General features: G+C 40.9%; 1 protein-coding gene across 1 annotated transcript; it reads right to left on the bottom strand.

The window, feature by feature from the left end:
- Nucleotides 1–478: 478 nt before the first annotated feature.
- Nucleotides 479–18,432, bottom strand: MISP3 (MISP family member 3). The gene is made up of 5 exons (XM_070741522.1): nucleotides 18,310–18,432; nucleotides 17,636–17,739; nucleotides 11,714–14,241; nucleotides 8,830–8,912; nucleotides 479–2,478 (listed from the first exon to the last, which is right to left on the bottom strand). The coding sequence occupies exons 3-5, from the start codon at nucleotides 14,211–14,213 to the stop codon at nucleotides 2,383–2,385; spliced, it is 2,679 nt and encodes an 892-aa protein (XP_070597623.1). The 5' UTR covers nucleotides 14,214–14,241; nucleotides 17,636–17,739; nucleotides 18,310–18,432; the 3' UTR covers nucleotides 479–2,382.
- Nucleotides 18,433–19,054: the final 622 nt, after the last annotated feature.

Here is a 19,054-nt window from a genome sequence, read left to right as displayed (position 1 = left end):
GGAGTGAATCTCCCATCAGTGCACATCAGGAGTGACAGCACTGGCTGAGGGAGATTGGATTTTGTGTCCAAGAAGAATATCAGCTTTGGGGAACATAGAACCTTGTCCCAAACAAGCACGTCAAAAAATATAAGACAGCCCTGCTTTAGCACCAATATACTGTAAGTAGTCTTCACCTTACAACAATTTGTTTAGCAACCATCTGAAGTTTCACAGCACTGAAAGAACTGAGTTATAAGTTGTTCTGACACTTATAATCCTCATGGAATCTCTCATGGTCACATCATTGTGATTTGGATGCTTGGCAACCAGCAGTTATTTATGATAGTTGTAGCATCCTCAGGTCATACGAAGGCCATTTGCAACCTCCCCACCTGGGTTTAGATGAGCAAGGTCATGGTGGGGGGGGGGGAGCTGAATTTCTGGAGTTTAAGAATCCCAACTCCTACCTGGTAGCTCATTTCAGGTTGGAAAAGGCTTTTTTCAGTTCTACATTGCAGAATGTCCATTTATTTATTTAAACATTTACAGAATGCCAACTATCAAAAGAGTGGTTTGCAAAACATACAGAGATCATACAATCATTGTTTTATTCATTTAAAAGTCCGAGTAAAAAAAATGTCTCCAAAGGGAAGGAGTTTTAGGAAGGAGTGCTTAACAAAGTCTGGGTGTGGCTACTGAGCTGTCCTGATACCAAGTAAGGATTACACAAGTGGTACTAACAAAGGCTATTCTGTCACATTGATTTTAAGAAGTGGTAGGATTAGAAATGTAGGGTAAATTCTTAAGAAACATTTACAGCATTCGATTTGGCACTGCTAGGAATAAATCTACTGGTTGAAAATATGGCTTTGGGGTGGGAGGGGGTCATTCATTTTTTTTTGGTTACTTAATCAAATACTGCCTCTAATACTCAGATCCCAGAAAGGCATCAGAAGTGAGCAGAAGGTGTGGCAAATGAAGAATCTGGTGAGAGTTGAACCTGGGACCAAAACTCAGTTTCTATGAGATCAACTTGTACATATTTCTAAGCCACCTGTTGCTTCCTCATAAAATGTGGTTTTATGAGTCAGACAAGTAAAGTCACCTCAGCAAACAAAGCTTTTGTGAAGGACTCTGGCTTCAGCCAGATGAAATAGGATCCTTCCCCACCTTTTTAAGCTAGAGATGTTGACATAATCGTTTCTCTGTTGCCACAAAGCGGAAACATAGCCTCAGCATAATAGTCAAGGCAGAAAGCTCCTCTGCCAGTTAGCTTTTATTGTGCATTAAATGCCTTGTTAATTCAATAAATCCCATTTACTTACAAAAGGAAATGCTATTATAGATTTAGCCTTTTAAATAACAGTTAATTAAGCAACTTCACTCTTTCCCTTAAATGGCTTTTAACTCTGGGAGGAAAATGACAGTCCTTTATTTTCTCAGTGGGGAAAATATCTCAGACAGCAGTTCTTTTTATAAGGGCCAAAGAAATAAGTTTAAAGACCAGGATTCTTGCTGCATTTATAAAAGCCAGCAATTTGAGGTTATTCCTACAGAAAATAATCTTTAATTTTTTAAAATATGAACAGAAGCCAGCATCTGTAAAACAAGCAACAGAAGGGAGCTTTGTGTATATGTATTTTGTTATGGTGTCTCCCCTATGAATTGGAGTAATATGAAGGGCTTACTCCTACCATATGTTTTTGTGCTACATAAATACCCAAGGGCAAAATCCACATGCAACATGTTGAATAAGATCTAACCTGAGGACAAAATCAGTCACACAGGAACTGGTAATCGAATATCTTTCTTTCCTGAGGATATGTATCCAGAGACATAATCAGCCCAGAGAGCCAACTAGTTAATTGCCAAGCTCCCAAACCAAAAGGTAGCCAGCTTTGCTCAGAGTACATCTGCACATCCATGGATCTACTTGAAAAAAATTGCATGTGGTGGGACCCTGTGGACCAAAGCTATAAAATGTAGGGAAAAAAGTAATGAATAGAAAGTGATTTAAAGGGGACCTGGTGTACATAAATACAAACTAATAGCTGCAGTGCTTTGGATTTGGAGCTTAATTTGATTTATTGATTACTAAAATGATACCCCATCTTTCTACTTACATAAGCCCTCAGAACAGCTCAGAGTGTAACCATAGTCTTTCCTTCTCGCTCCAAATTAAACCTCAGAAGAAGGCAACAAACCATAAACATCCTTTCTGCTTATGATCACAATGGAACATTTCTGTCAAATCAAAAGGCTGAATAGAAGGAATGCGTGATGGGCTCCAGAGAGATGCTTGCACACGGCACTTATGCTTGTGCGGGGCACTCCTTGAGAAACCCCGGGGTATCTTATGAAAGAAGGTCAGCCCATAGCTTCTTCAGGCTGTGGCTGCCACTAATCCTGGTTCTCCTCACTGCCAATAGCTCCAGACTCCCAACGCTGGATTAAGGCACTCCTCTGGCGGCGCAGCAGTCGAGGACTTCTCTCCACCTATAGGATTGAATGGGGGAGGGGAGGGGAAATGGAAAGCAATGGTTTGTGAGGTACAAAAGACACATAAAAAAGCAAGTATGCAAACTAAGTCCCAAGTATACTGCCATGGCTAGTTCAGAACAAAGGAAAGCACTCAGCATCATTTCCCCTATTGAACTAATATTTTCCCAGCCTCCAAAGAACACAAATAGATTGCACTGTCAACATCAGTAGTTGCCTTGAATGGGCAATTATTATGATCCTAACATGATTCAAAAATTAATTCTAAATGGTATTAATTCATAAAACGTAATCACATGTCTAATCTATCCTTTGTATGCTTTATTGCAAATAAAGGGTTTTTTTTCCTAGCTATGATCTTAAAGGGAAAAATTTCCAAATAATGCCACCTCAAATGCTACTGGTTTCAATTTGCCAGTTCACAAGTCTATGCAATTCATCACTGCCTTAAGTTACTTGCAAAAATAATAAAGGCAGGAAACAAACAAACCAGAGATGGGTTCCTGCTGGTTCGGACCGATTCTAAAGAACTGGTAGCAGGAATTTCCCTCCTCTACTACTACTACTATTATTATTACTAGTTTTTTCTCATCGTTCCTATCGCCCATCTCCTCCCATTTATGACAATATGAATGTAACTTGTCGCTTGTATCCTTAAGATTTTTATTCATATTGTTTCCTTATTGTTTATTTCACCCCTATGACAATCATTAAGTGTTGTACCTCATGATTCTTGACAAATGTATCTTTTCTTTTATGTACACTGAGAGCATATGCACCAAAGACAAATTTCCAATCACACTTGGCCAATATAGAATTCTATTCTATCTATCTATCTCGCTGAACCAGCAGCAATGGGCAACTGGCCATGGCCCTGAACTGGCTCTCTTAGCGGAGTCATAGGCCCCCGCTATCTTGTTTTTCACTTCTGGGCATGCACAGAAGCTGATTTTTCAGCACTGCGCCTGTGTGGCATAGACATGCAGTGCACAATGTGTGCACACCCAAATGCTGTGGGGGGAAGCGAACCGCAGTGAGGTAAGTCAGAAGCCATCCCTGAAATAAATAAATAAATAAATAAATAATCAATCAATCAATCAATCAATCAATCAATCCAGAGCATGGCTGGATTCAGTGGATGCACATCACAATAAATGTATCAGGATTACAGTGTTCCCTCGATTTTTGCAGGTTCAAACTTCACGAATAGCGTATACCACGGTTTTTCAAAAAATATTAATTAAATAATACTTGATGGGTTTTTTTCTATACCATGGTTTTTTGCCGCCTGATGACGTCATATGTCATCGCCAAACTAATAATTTTTGCAAATAAATAACAAAAAAAAATTATTGTTAATAAATAATTATGTTTATAAATATCAGGATCACTAAGTGTCTTATTCAATGGTGAGTACCAGTAATAATGGTGAGCAAATGGTTGTTAAGGGAATGGGAAAAGGTAATTTAGGGGTTTAAAGTCTTAAGGGAAGGCTTGGGATACTGTCCATAGCAAAAAATGGTGTATTTACTTCCGCATCTCTACTTCACGGAAATTCAACTTTCGCGGGTGGTCTTGGAACGCATCCCCCGTGGAAATCGAGGGAACACTGTATATGCCTTAGCACTTGAAGGAGAAAATCCAGATAGGATCTGCTTCTCCTTCTAATGCAAATGGGAGCTGGGTATGTCATGCTTTCTCATATTACACTAAAACGATCACATGCTTGAGGCCAAGTAAGTTCATTCCTTTACAGGCAAACTATTCAAAGCGGAGACCGACATGGTGATTGATTGAAGAACGACATACTGAGCCCCATTCAATTTTATGCCATGATATACAGCAGTTATGGATTAAAGCTAGATTGTAATCTGCCAACAGACCATAATTCACCTAATTTTTCAAGATGAAACTTCTCACAGTTATTTCCTGATAAGATCATGGCTCACATGCTCTGGCAAAGCCACACTGGCTTCCTGAAAGTTTAGCCAAATTTAAGCTGTAGAGAGATTTGTTGCCAGTTTGTCCCTGACTTCCCTGGACGTATTGACTGACTGTAGGGATTAGCTCTGAGGGAAGCTCACTAAGAACTGACTCGGTGTGAGGCTTTCTTGGTGACAGCACCAACCTTGCACAATTCCCTCCTTCAAGAATTAGAGCTACTTCATTATCTGCTTCGTTTTAAGAAGAAGCGAAAAACTTATTTTTAAACCCAAGAAATCATTCACTTCTTCAGATATGTCCCTGAAAAATATAGAATGGATTTGTTTAAGGACTGCGGCTGTACAGTCTAAAGCAGTGTTTCCCAACCTTGGCAACTTGAAGATATTTGGACTTTAACTCCCAGAATTCCTCAGCCAGCGAATGCTGGCTGGGGAATTCTACAAGTTGAAGTCCAAATATCTTCAAGTTGCCAAGGTTGGGAAACACTGGTCTAAAAAGCATTTCTAACAGTCCCAATGGGAAAAAAAACCCTGAAGTTTTATAAAATCTGTGATTGTTGGTCTCCTTAGGGTCCCGTTGACCAAACAATGTCATCTGGTTGGACCTAGGGGAAGAGCCTTCTTTGTGGGGGGCCCAGCCCTCTGTAATCAGCTCCCTCCAGAGATTCGCACTGCCCCCACCCTCCTCGCCTTCCAGAAGAGTTTAAAAACTCATGTTTGCCACCAGGCTTGGGGTTCCTTAGATATTCCCCCCTGACCAATGAATGCTTTAGTTTGATTGTTGAATGAATTATATCGATGGGGTTTTTTTTAATTAGAATTTTAAAGACTGTTTTTTTAATGTATTAATTGGATTGCTATTATTATTTCTTGTTTTTCTGTACATGCTGTGAGCTGCCCCGAGTCCTCGGAGAGGGGCGGCATACAAATCCAATTAAATAAATAAATATGGTTGCTTTTTTGTATTTTTAACATGAATCTCTGTTGGCTTGACTGATGGCGAACCTTTGGCCCGTGTGCCACAGGTGGCACCCAGAGCCCTCTCTGCGGGGACGGGAGCCGTCACCCAGCTCAGATCCATTGCGTATGTGGGAATGTCTCCCGCTGGCCAGTTGATTTTCTGCCTGTTTCCGGACTTCTGAGAGGCCTGTTTTTTATCGTTAACAGGCTCCAGAGGCTTTCCTCAAGCCTCTGTGAGGGCAAAAATGGTCTCCCACAGGCTCTGAAGACCCTCCAGAGGCCAAAACGGGCCAATGTCTGGACTGCTAAAACTTCTGGAAGGCCCATTTTTCACCCTCCCCAGGCTCTGGAATCTTTCTTTCAGCCTCCAGGAGGGCGAAAGCTACATCCCCTGGGCTCCGGAGGCTTTCCGGAGGGGGTGAGGGGAGTACAGGGGGTCACATGTGTATGCACGGGGGGAGAGCATGGGAGGTCATGTGTGCATGCATGGAGGGTAGGGTAAAGCGCATATGTGCCAGGGGCACACGGGGGATGTTGCATGCATATTGCATTATGGGTGCTATCACTGTTTTGGCATGCAACAAGAAAAAGGTTAACCATCCCTGGAATACAGGGTAGAAATAAGTTAAATAAACAAATAAACAAGCAAACTCCAAATTGTTCTAGCAAAGGCACAACTTGTAATCTAGTCCTCTAGTGCTGGTACCAGCATGTTGGCCATTTAGGGCACTTCCAGGATCCCCTTCTAGGAAAGGGGAGAGGTCCATGCAGGAAAAAGAAACACAAATCACAGTAGATTACATAGAAGCCCCTTCAGTCTTATAACAGGTCAATTGCTTCGTACTGGAACTTCAGACAGGAAAATCTGAGGGAAGACTGCTGTTGTTTTTAGATTATCTCAATAAAGGACAAAAAAGAAACTGAAGCATGTGAATTTCTCTCCAGTATCTGCAACCTCATGAGATTAGATATGAAAACTCCTAAGAATAATAGCTCAGCACTACTATTATGGTTTAATTATTTTCCTGCTGCTATCAAGGACAAAGGAAACAAATGTAAATGTATTGCAGTACAATGAGTCCATTGAAAGAGTTTTGGTTTTTTTAAAAAGGTGGGGGAATCAGCATTCTACCCCCCCTGTTTTAAATAGCAGCAAGGGTTTTGTGTTCTGCAGAAATGCACGCATGTCCATTTTGTGAGAATGGTTTGTGTAAGACATTATCTTGTACACAGAGGTGGGCTGCTAAGGTGGAGCAATGATGTGTGCCCGCTCCCGTGGCTCTGAGTGCTAGCGGAGTCCAGCGCAATTCTGCTACTGCACCTGGGCAGGTAGCAAAATTGTGTGCGGACACGCAGGGGCGCCATGGGTTCCACCTTAGCAGCCCACCTCTGCTTGAACAACTCTCTCTGCAAAAGATAAGAGTATGACAAAATTGAGCATTTTTTGTATGACAAACAAAAGTACCATTTTTGTCTCTTTTAAAGAGGCAGATGCAATAGAAGGACCTGAATAGTGCATATACAGACATATTATTGAAGAGATGGATTTGCAGAAGCCTCACTGCTGTATTTTGCCACATAAAAGATAAGGAGCTCAGTTTTCTTTGTTACCCTCTATATTTATTTTATTTATCAATGTCTACACCACTCATCTCGCATAAGTGACTTTGGGTGGTTTGCAAATAAGAACCATAAACAATATTAAAAACAGTTTAAAAATGTTAAAAATTAAGAATTACATAAATTTAAAAAGTATGGAGGGAAATACCCCAAGCTACCAACCAGGGTTGCATCCCAATCTTAGACTCCTATGCCAATTGATCACATCCATCCATCCATGTAAACATGCAGAGATAAATTCATTCAAGCTGCATCTGTACCATGACATAAAATGAGACTTGGCTAACCAGAGACGTCCTTAGCAAATGCCTCATATTTCAAAGTAACTTTCACAGTCTGGTGTTTGCAGAGGAGCAGATTCTTAGCATAACTACAATCCCGCAACTGCTTCTATTGGATGCAATAAAATTCTGGGTTATGGAGAAAGACCATGGGGAGATGATGACTGCAAAAGCAAATCAAAGCTACCAGTTATAAATAGTGGGCAGGCCCTTACTGTTATTTTAAATAGCTTATTCAGTAAATACAAAACTTTGAAACAGCGGAATAAGTTACAAGAACAACAAAGTTTCTTTTCTCCAAGGAATAATGAACCACAGTGTTAACAATGTGGAAGATGCCAAGAGAAGGAACAAGAAGGAAGCAAAACAAGGGAATGGTTTTGCATCCATAGTATTTATATATTTCACAATCAGATAATTCCAGGGGCAATCCTCAGCAGCCTCATCTTTCAACTTTAATATTCCTAGGTCTATGTTGATTGCAAATCCCATTACCCCTGGCAATACCACTGTGCTGCTTGGAATTGGAGGAAATGATAAATTAGAGATTATATCATTTAGAGATTTGGAACTTCTATTGGTTCCAAGGCTGTACTGGTTTTTCTACAACATAGCATGATCCTTATAGTAAAAATACATGGAAACAGACTGATCACTAGCAAAACAATTTCTCTAAATCATTTTGGATTGGGTTGGAGTATTGCAAAAACTATGGAAAAAAGCTAAACCCCTTGGTCTTGCTCTGAGGCCACAGAATGTATATTGGAACTTCATTATCTTTGTATTTTTTGGACCCTTGTTATAGCCATTGACTGAGGAAGGGGCAGATTGAAAAAGAAGAAAGGAGTAAATTAACAATTGAATTGAGAGAGAGAGAGGGGAAACCATGTATTGTATTATAAAATATGGAATAAATGCTATGATTGGCTTGAAAGGGAAAGTAAAATTAATGTGTAAAGTAATATAAAATGATGTACCAAAATAAATATAAATGTAAAATGTAAATAGATGTAAAGTAATATATCAGTATAAAATTGTAAATAGAAATAAGAATGCTTACGTTAATAATAACAGCCTTAGATATGGAAAATATAGAATGAAGAAGATACTTCCAATAGCGACAAACTATTAGTAAAATTATGTTTTGTCCTTTTAATGCCTTTTACTACTTTAAGTGCTTTAAGAATGATGAGTACTACTATCATTAATGGTTTAAAAAAAATGCAATAAACAGATGGTGGAAAAACATGGGAAAGTTGGAAAAGAAACAAGAAAAAATTATCTTGATGTTCTAAAATAAATCCATGAATGAGATATGAAGATTGTGGCCCATATTCTTACAAGATCATAGTGGGTTCCCCCCACTTCTTACTCACTCACTCACTCACTCACTCACTCACTCACACACACACACACACACACACACTCACACACACTCACACTCACACACATGTATTTTGGAGTGCTAAGAGCTTATTATATCTAGCTTTGTTCCATAGACATGCCACAGCTGTGAGGACAATGGTGGTTATCCTGCTTGTTACCTGGTGTAGGCCATTCACCTGAATGTTCTCTGAAGTGCTTGGAGGGGGCCAAGTGACCTCCAGTTTCTTGCAGGAAGGTCTCTCTGCAAAGAAAGAAAAAGGAAGTCAAATCAGAGCTACACAGTCTTGTTAGCAAGGGAATGCTTCTGAGGTTAATCCCCATAACTAGCAGCTTTCAACCACTTCTAGAGTCATGCATCCATCATAAAGCCAAAATAACAACAACAATAACATCATCAGTCAATTGCAGTTTTATTTGGAACACCTAACATCCTGAGACAATATCTGTAACCCTGTCAAACATCCAAATCTGCCTAACCCAGGTCTTTGGAAGGACTTGACATGGCTAGAAAAAAAATGTCAAATCCAGTCTGCACGTCTGACAGAGTGTGGGGCGAACCATAAATCATGTCAACAATGACTGTATGATACTATAAAGGTGTTACAAGTCAATAGTGGAGACTTTGCTTGGGCATATACAGAATTCTTTTTCTCATGCTTAAGTAGCCAGTAACAGGGAAGGGCTTTAAATTCAGATAGTAGCTGGGTTCACACATACATTTAAACTTTGTTAAATAAATGATTTATAACTGGCAGGGCTCATAGTGTACATCATGTTAAAAAAACCCTACAGATTACAAACCGTGATGGTTGGGCTTGCATAATACATTTAATCCCAATCTACTTTATGGCTAGCCATAATTTAAGAATGAGGATGACCTGACAAATCAGAAATGGATCCTTCCTCCTCCGTGTGTTTCTGCCACATTTCTTTTGAATTCCAAACCTCTTTTGAGAATATACTCAGAGTCATAAACATTCACACCCAGGTTTCCCTTTCAGTCTTGCCTTTGTTAAAGTTCAACCCAGTGTTTGCTATAACACCCTAGAAACCTATTTCCACCCTCTGGGTACACATGCCTTGTCTGCTGCCAAATTCTCATGATACATTTCACTCTGTATCAACTGATAGGTAGATAGATAACCTTTATTGTCATTTTTTACTGTGGGCACACTGGCATGAAATTCTGTCTGCTCTCAAAAGTGTACACATATATAACACACATACTGTATGTGCATGCTACACACACACACACACACACACACACCCCTACATATAAATACATGTATTATACAGGTCAATGGATGATATTAAAAGGTCTTCCTACTTTTGTCCAACATCCTTTCATCACTGCATCACATTAGCCAGCAAGCAGTGAGACATCCAAAGCTCAACCGCAGCCCATGCAACATTCTTAAGCCATAGGATTCAGCAGAGGGATGTTAGGAAGGAGTATCAAAAACCCGTGTCACTACAATCAAGGCCTAGTTTTCACACGGTCCTTACTATCAGCCCTTTTGACAGGGCCTTATGGGAGCTGAAGGCAAAACACTTGGATGGACCAGGTTTTGTCTGCCCTGGTTTTCTTTATATCATTTAGCTCATTTTAGCATGTTGAAATGAGGAGGAATCGGAATGCACTGCTGTCTTTAGGATGAGTAATGTATGAAAAAGTGGCAAACAAACTAAATCAAGATTAAAAGCAGAATTCTGTGACATCAATGTAGCATATGATATCACAGTTTTCCTGTTTCTTTCTTCCATGCTTGAACAGGTGGCATAAATGTGGGCCCTGCTACCTGTTCAGAATCCTCTCCCCAAACATACTTTTGTCCTCAGGTTTCTGTGCCTTCCTGTTTTGCTTTTTTTTTTTAATATCCCAGACCGAGCAGTAATTTCAAGGTCACGCATATTGCAGTGTGATTTGACTGTCCAAATCAAGCACTTTAACCCCTTGACTTCAACAAGCTAGTCTCAGAACGAGTGGATTTCAGAAGAGGAGAGCAAATATACATCTGGATTTCCATGCCTCCGATGGATTCCCAGAAGCTTCCAAAAAACACAGAATGCTAATAATAGCATAAATGTTTCCCAGCTTACATATAGAATTATGCTGCTTCTAAAAAGTGATGGTTTATCCATAAATCAATGTAATTTCTCCTTAGAGCCATCTAGTCAATCTTCCCCAAGCAATTGTTCTATAAATGAATGGGGGAATTCTTGATGATATTCAAGATGATAATGATATAACAGATTCAAACATAAATATTAACCGCTCCAAACTTGACTGTAAAAAAATATGACTTCAGCAATCGAGTTGTCGAAGCGTGGAACTCATTACCTGACTCAGTAGTGTCAACCCCTAACCCCCAACATTTTTCCCTTAGACTATCCACAATTGACCTCTCCAGGTTCCTAAGAGGTCAGTAAGGGGTGAGCATAAGTGCACTAGTGTGCCTTTCATCCCCTGTCCAATTGTCTCTCCTTTATCTCCTTTATCTTTTCTTCCTTTCATATATCTTCTCCTCTATTTTTATATCTTTTCTCCTATCCTTTTCTTTATATATATTACTACTTGTCTATTCTTTTCAATGTGTATTGTGTATTGGACAAAATAAATAAATAAATAAATAAAATATAATCCCAACACACCTCAAAGTCCTGAGAAGGGAGAAAACTGATCAAAACTGCTGGCTATTATAACGGGAATGAATTCCAAAGTTTGTTCAGTTATGATCTGTTCCTGAAGAACTTACTTTTAGTTTTTTCTTGCCCCGTTATTTCATTCAAATTCTTTTTGCTTTCATTTCTAATTGTTTTAATAAAGTTTTGCCCAAGTTGGCATTCTCCAAATGGACTTACATATCCTGTCTGGAATAAGGGGAGCTGTAGTTCATTTGACAAGAGTTGGGGGGAAACTGTTTTGGGAAAAACTGAAGAGAGGAATGAACAAAGGATCACCGGCTTGCTTTGATTCCTCAACTCAGACTTGTGGTCCTTTTTTATTCTTCTCTTCACCCTCCCCCCCTTTCTCCTACTTACCTGTTTGAGAGGGAACTTCCTCATTGGAGTCTTCTGCAGGGTGGCAAGGCAATGATGAGCCATACAGGGCGATCCTCTGCCTCTGCAGTTCCAGCTCTCGTTCCTGGACCTCCCGGATTTCCTGATCCAACAGAGACTGAGAACTTTTGGCACGCAAGGAGAAAAAGGAGCTACCTAAGGAGGCTCTCCCTGGCGTATGCTGCTTCGGTTCTGCTGAAACACCAGAGTCCAGGATGACCATACTGGGCATTCGATTGACCTCAGCAAAAGACGATCCCCTTGCATTTTCCATGCAGCTGTTGTTACTGCTGCTATGCACCAACGTTTTGAAGTCCGGTGTTTCAGGGTGGGAACGTTGCTCAAAAATCATCTTCTTCTCCTGCAGTTCCTGGGGTGTGCCACGGTCATAGGTGCCTCTCACCTTGCCCAACTGCACTAGGTCCTCTTCACGCCGACACTCCCGTTGAATCTCCCTTTGCATCTGGACACCAGCCCACTGACGCTCCTTCTCCTTCGGCTTTATGGAGGAGGCCATGCCTTGGTTCAAGATAGGTTTGATGCACACTTCCACATATTCCTGGGTACCTCGAGAACTGCCCAGGCCTCTCTCCCTTCGTAGAAGTTCTTCCCTTTCCAGATGCACACGGATCTCTCGCTCAATTGGGGTCTCAGTGGTGTGAGAAGGGCTCTCAGGCTCATAGGTATCACTTCCCATCAGATCTGTGGGGCAGTCTGATTCTTTGGTCACGAAATGTCCCTCAGCAGGAAGAGTTGGATCTTCTGGCCTCACCAGATCTCTGGTACTGGTGGGGTTTGCAACATCAAGAAGTAATCCCTTTCTTGGTGTTGGATTTGAGCCAGAATGCTCTGTAGCAATATCTAACCCATTAGCTAAACCTCCAGAGTCTGCTCTGTTTCTGGTCTCTAGCAGATCTTCAACACTGGCTACAACCATTGCACCAGCTGCCTCTCTGGGACAAGTTGGGTCACTTGTGCCCGTCAGGCTTTGTGAGTCAGGAAATGCTTTGTCCAGTTTGTTGGCACCAGTCAGCTTCTCTGCTTCCTCTGGCTGGCTGGTATTTTCTCCAGGCTCGGAGTCCCTGGTCTCTTCTTTTTGCCTCTCAGATTCCAGCACACACTCTGTTCCAACCTCACCCTGGGACTGATTATGATTGCCGGCTCCTCTTGACTCACAAATAGCCAATCCTTCCCTGTGTTGCCCGTCACATACAGGAGCCAGGCCCTGGTGGGCAGGTCCACAGGAGTCATTGGTTGCCACAGGAGACTGTGCCGACCGTTTCTGAGGTAAAGTGTCACAACCTGTACCTGATGCCCCCTGCTGGCAGCAGAAGTCAACATCTATCTGGGAGTCTGCTAATGCCAGGGAAGAGGAATTGGGACTGCAGGAAGAATCTTGGGCGCCCTGCTCATCATGATCTTCCAAGGGTTTTCTCAGAAACTGCCCACTGACACGATCCTGGTGGTCTTCTGAAGCTAAAAGTAACTGGTCATTTTCTCTACTGGGCATTATTTCTTCATTATCTGTTTCTGTAACCTTTTGGCAGCTTGGCTTAATTTCTTCATGAATGTTGTTAGGATGAAATGTTCCCTGAAGTTCATCTGTCAAATCAAAATTAGAATGACTGGAGATATAACATTCTCTCTCCCCTGCTTGATTTTGACAGTTGCTCTGCAGGCACAACAGGTTGAGAGATTTAGGTGAAGTGAGATCTTTGCTTTTCTCTTCAGAGGCAGGAATTTGTTTGAGGTTACTGGAAAGTTCTGGTTTCTCTGGTGAATCTGAATATGCATCAAAAGTTTGGACAGATTGATCTACAGTGTCATCGTCTATCTTTTGGTCTGGTTGATTAGAGAAATCATTGGAGGTCTGTTGCTCTGAAGCAATATCTGAAATAGTTCCATCACAAACAAAATTATTCTTTTTAGCCTTTTGGAAACATTCCAAAGGTTTCAGGAAATCAGCAAGCACAATGGGAACATTATCAGAGGACTGATGCAGCTTGGTCTCCATCCCTTGGACCTCTTGTATTGAGGTTCCATTTGGATGCTTAAACTCAAGACAACAGCCATTCTCTCCTTGTGCCAGCTGACATGAAGTACTTTCTTCTTTCTGCTGCTCTGAGCAGACGTTTGGCATCTTGATCCGGCTATCCTCTTGCCCTTGGTCTAGTTGGCTGTAGACAGGTGCCACCTTCATTCCTTGTGAAATCATGACTGGAGATGGGGAGGCTTTCTCCACAGGGGCATCCTTTTGTATTAAGTTGGATAAATCTTCCAGTGTATTTCTTTTGGCGATGAGACTGTTGGCATCTTCAAGTGGGGGTATCAATGGGTTATTGGGTTCAGGGGTTATGGAAACATCCTTGACCATGTCCTTGGTCCCTACCATCTGCCTGAATTCATCCACTTCTGAGCTCTCCTGGTTGCTGTGCTCCAGCCCAGAGCTAAGAGGGGGCAAGAATAATGCTTCTGTCATCATATGGAAAATGATTATTTCTCCAACAGATCTAGAAGAAAGAAGATTCATCTCTTTAATTTGAATTGTCACTTTTCTAATATTCCCCTCAATTTATTATTTTCAGCTGGGAAAGCATATTAATCAATTGCAGCAAAAACAATAAAGTTTCTTTTGGCAAATATGTGCCTTATAATTTTATTGTTGTATATAGTTCATGTTTATAATTTAGGTAAAAACCTATTTTCTATAAAATCATAGAAACAGAATCATAGGGCTCGAAGGGATTTCAGAGGTCTACTAGTCCAATCCTCTGATCATGGCAGGACTCTTGCACTATCCCAGTCAAATGGTTGTCCACTCTTTTTTTTTGTGAAAACCTCCAGTTTTCAAAATTTGTTATCCTTTCAGCTGCTACATTTTAAGGAAATGAGAAATTTCAATGAGACAATGGCTCCCCCTTCTGACAATAAAAGAAAAGAATAGCGAAGGGCAAAAGACAGATTTACAAATATGTGAATAACAGAGCAGGAACAAATATTTTCTGCATTTCCTTATATATTAGATATCCCTTGGATATTTATGCCCACCTTATTGTATGTTGCTTTTAATATTCACATCAGTAAACTTTGAATAAGTAAGGCTCTTCCAGCTCACCTAATCTAATTTTCAATTATTAGCCAGGGCTGCCCTTCAGAATAATAAAATGGACACAGTTCTCCTGGAAAAAAAACACACCAAAAGCATGTCAGGGGAAGTACCATAACACTTCATTGGTTAAAATTACAAATATTTGCATAATAGTGTTCATATTTCTGGCATTCCCCCAAAAGCATCAACTAATTACCACCAATTAGCATTAGAAACTGTAGGCTTCTTTTTCAGGTTCAATTCTAATACAATTCTTCAATTTTGACTCCAAAGTTAACAAAGAGCAGTGGCTACTCCTCTCAAAGTATTTTCTGATCCTTTGTTTTCTATGCAGATAAATGGAGTTTTACAGCAAAACATTTGCTTAAAAGATTGCAGTTTTAATTAAAAAAAGCCTCATCCAGCCTCAGAGAAACAACAAAAATGAGCATGGCCAAACAGGTGGACATCTTTGGCTTCTCTGGAACCAGATCAATGTTAAGCTTCTCTCCTAGTTAGGAACCAGATTTAGTGAACTATATGTAATAATTGCATTTCCCTTGAATTTCAAAAGGCTAGTAAGTACCAGCTGGTCTCCCCCTCTACTCAAATCTTTCTTCCCTAATTCTGAACACTTGATTTTTAAAAAAGAAACCCAATAGCACTTGCCTGAAAAACTGAATGAGAAATCCATCACCTGACCCGTTAACAAGAATAAGATGCCAAACTTTAAACAAGTAATCTCTGACCATTCTAGAACTGTGCATGAAACAAAATGCTCCCAAGAGAAGGAGATGTACCAGCACTGATCAAGACTTGCCTTCCATAGAAACAGACCACGGTACAGAAGAATGTTCTCTAGCACTTGAGGAAATGCTCTTCTACCATCTCTTTCCTCCTGTATCTCCAGAGATTGGGGGAAAACAGTTTGGAAAGTTCCTTCTTCAGCTTCCAATCCTCAACAGGCATTCAGCTTATCTCCAGAGCCTCCCAGTGCCTTGTTTCATTTCCTTACCCCCTGCAGTTACTGGCTTTATGGATTTTAGGCAGCCAAGGGGTAGAGCAGATGCCTTGCATAGCTAATCCAGTTTCAAGTCCTTCCACTGATACAATTAAAAGCTTGCAGCTGTATAATTAAGGAAATTCTCCATCTGCCACATAGATCTTGGTTTGTGAAAAGCAGGTGAAACAACAACTTCGGTTCTTAACAGGCAGCAAGTGAAGTTCAGATGTAGGAGTTGGGAAAGAGAAAACTCAGGAAAAGAGAGTGGAGAGCCTGTTCTTAGAGCAGACAAAATTAGATGCTAAAGGTATTTCAATCCACTTTTTTAAAAAAATCACTTTCCTATCTTTCAGTGACAAAGGCATTTTGCCTGAGAGCAAAATGCCTTTCCTCCCAACTAAGAAGTTCATGAATGGTGAATAGATAAAGGGACAATGGTTGGGGGAATGACACAACTCCAATGTCTGCAATACCACACCTGAGTCAGTCTAGAATAATGGTTAAGTCACTGAATTGGAAAATGGGAAGCAGTGAGTTCTAGTTCCCCTTTACACATGGAATATAACTTTGGGTGAGTTGCTTTTTCTCAGCCCAACAGAGTGATTGTGGTGGGGAAACCAAACTTAATTATAGAAAATAAAGGCAGGGTCCACATATAATAAAGAAATACAACAATCTTCTTTCTCTCACTCCCTTCTTCCAGTGATTCTCAGGAGAATTACACAGCACGTAATTGCCTGCTTAGCAACCACCCTTCCTTTCTCCATCCCTTCTTCCCTGCAGCAATGCCCAGCAGGGGTTTCTTAGCAGCCCAGCTGGGGCTCCTCTTACCTGCCTCTGGTGCTCTCTGTCTTGCCTGGCCAGACTCCTAGACCCTCACTCTGTCCCAGCCAGCCAAAAATGCATCCAGTGCTTTGTGCTAAGTGCTTAGTGCCTCCCAGTGTTTTATGCTCAGCCACTCAGCCAATTACACGCCCCAGGCTAATCTGCTGGCAAGACTCCCTCAGCCGAGACTACAAAAAGAATTGCCAAGAAAATATATAATTCTGAAGCACAAAACGCAGGTGTACAACCAAGCCCAGGCAGCTGGGCACACTGTTAAAGATCAGCTTTATGAAAGAACGCCTCTAGGCTTCTTTAAAAGAAACAAGATGGAAAAGTTCTTCACTAGAAGATGAATGGAGCTTCCATGTACAGAAATAGTACATCTCCTGATACTAAGCAATCACTGTGTTCACAAGGGGGAGACTGTTGTCTTCCTTTTGTGATTATGGATTTGTCTGGTCACTGTTGGAACTGGGCAGCTAAAGTAGTGGGCCGGTCTCTGACTGAGCAAAGTATTTTTGGGGAGGATGGGGGTGGAAGGAGTGCCTTTGTTCACTAATTTGGGAAGAAGAATACTTTATGCAGATAAACATTCTTAGCCAATTTTCTTAGAGAAGGGGGTGGGGGGGGTGGGATAAAGTTTTCAGTGAAAGTAGTTCCACTGATAAAATTACTGCTCCTTGACCACAGCATTCCCCAGGAGGAAATGCCATTCGCAAATAAATTGGGAATCCCATATGAAGCCTTAATGACTCATGATGTGGAGACAGCGGATGGATAGAAAAGCCATCAACTCCCAAAATAATGATTTATTGTCATCCTCATAGATCAAGAACTTTCTATTTTTATTCTTTTATTCTTTTTCTATTATTATTGTATTCTTTTATTCTTTTTCTATTATTATTGTATTCCTTAATCTTTTTCTATTTTCTTATTTATGCATAAAATGGGATGAGATTATTTATGTGTAAAATGAGAAGTAACTCACGCAAAAAGGCAATCAGTGCTGGAAGTGATCAGCAGAAAAAGGAGAGGGGCTACTCCAGTGCCCGGTGGCTGGATATTGATGATGCCAGGATGAATACGGCAGATCTGAAGGAGTCGGTGAGAGATGGAGGGGTATAGAGACTGCTGATCCATAGAGTTCCCAACTGAATGTCACCACCGAATGGCTGACAATGATGACAACATATAAAGTATGTTATTTATTTCCATCACAACCTAACCGTTAAAAGTCCATAGGGGGGAATTTGGGAGGCAAAGAACAAAATGTGTGTCATAAGTGTACCTCGAGAAATCAAATCAACCCACAACTTACTTACATACTTTCATCAAACATCTGGATGCAAGTAGATAGGTAAGGATGGAGTTTAAGTCATGACACAACATGATTAAATAATGCATGCATTATTTTGATACTATCTTGTTTTACCCAAATGTCTATAAGAGATAGTCCAATAACATCTGGAAGATCACAAGTCTCCACCACAGGGTCAGTCTCTGCTGGATGTTACCAGCAGTGCTTTCATTAACAAGCATTCCCAAGTATTTCCTTCGCTGAGCCATGAAATGTTTGCATGCTTAAATGAGCTTAGAGGCAAACCATCAAGTCAGGGGACATCCAGGTTAACAATCTGAACTGGGGAATGTGGGAATAAATACCAAGAATTCAAGCTGGTTTAGGAATCCACTAATTCCAAGAAGCTCCACGTGGTGGTTTAAGAGCTGAACACCAGTTCTTCTGTGTCTTACAGAGTCCTGAGACGCTTCTATTGGACCATTGAGGCTGCTTGCTGCTTAAAGCACCTGCTTGGATCAGTTGAAGGTGTTTGAAGGTGGGACAGAAAGACTGAAAGAGAGAGAAAAGAAAGATCAAGTTCTGTTATTTGGTAGGATTAGAGGACATTCAAGGACTTGGTTAACTAACACCCAGACTAGAGACTTCCCTGAGTCACCCTTTGCTGCCTGGCACAGACTGGATCCATCTGGAGGGGAGGGGAGAGGGCAGAAGGGGAGGGGAATGCAAGGGCAGGAGGGCAGGCACAATCTATGGAAGTACCAAGCTCCACAGAGCTCTTTCCAGGGATTTGAGGTACAGTATAGCAAAGTCACCTCCTGTCCCAAACATGTCATTATTATCTGGGCTGAAACCTGAGCAATCCAGATTCTAGAGCCTGTAGCAATGAGAAGGAAATGTTCCTTCAAAATGTTTCACGTCACCCTGGGGAGATTAGGATCAGTTTGGTGAATGGAAAAGAAGAAGAAAAAAAGCACTAAAGGAAGGAGAGAGTGCAAGGTCAACTTATACACAGAGTAAACCTGATTACTGTACACCAAGCTCTCCAGCTACGTTGAAGAACAGACAGGGAACAAAAGGGTGTTAATGAAGCCATAAGTGAGTTTAGAT

This window comes from Erythrolamprus reginae, chromosome 2 (assembly GCF_031021105.1).
Source record: "Erythrolamprus reginae isolate rEryReg1 chromosome 2, rEryReg1.hap1, whole genome shotgun sequence".
Classification (NCBI taxonomy): Eukaryota; Metazoa; Chordata; class Lepidosauria; order Squamata; family Dipsadidae; genus Erythrolamprus; species Erythrolamprus reginae.
The sequence above is the reverse complement of the archived record's forward strand: the minus strand, read 5'-3'. Positions and strand labels throughout refer to the sequence as shown.

Coding starts and splice junctions, on each gene's coding strand:
- MISP3 (XM_070741522.1), bottom strand. CDS start 14,213: ATGATGACAGAAGCATTATTCTTGCCCCCTCTTAGCTCTGGGCTGGAG. Junction 8,913..11,713: donor GGAAGTTCCCTCTCAAACAG/GTAAGTAGGAGA, acceptor CTTTCTTTGCAG/AGAGACCTTCCTGCAAGAAA. Junction 2,479..8,829: donor AGGTGAATGGCCTACACCAG/GTAACAAGCAGG, acceptor TCAATCCTATAG/GTGGAGAGAAGTCCTCGACT.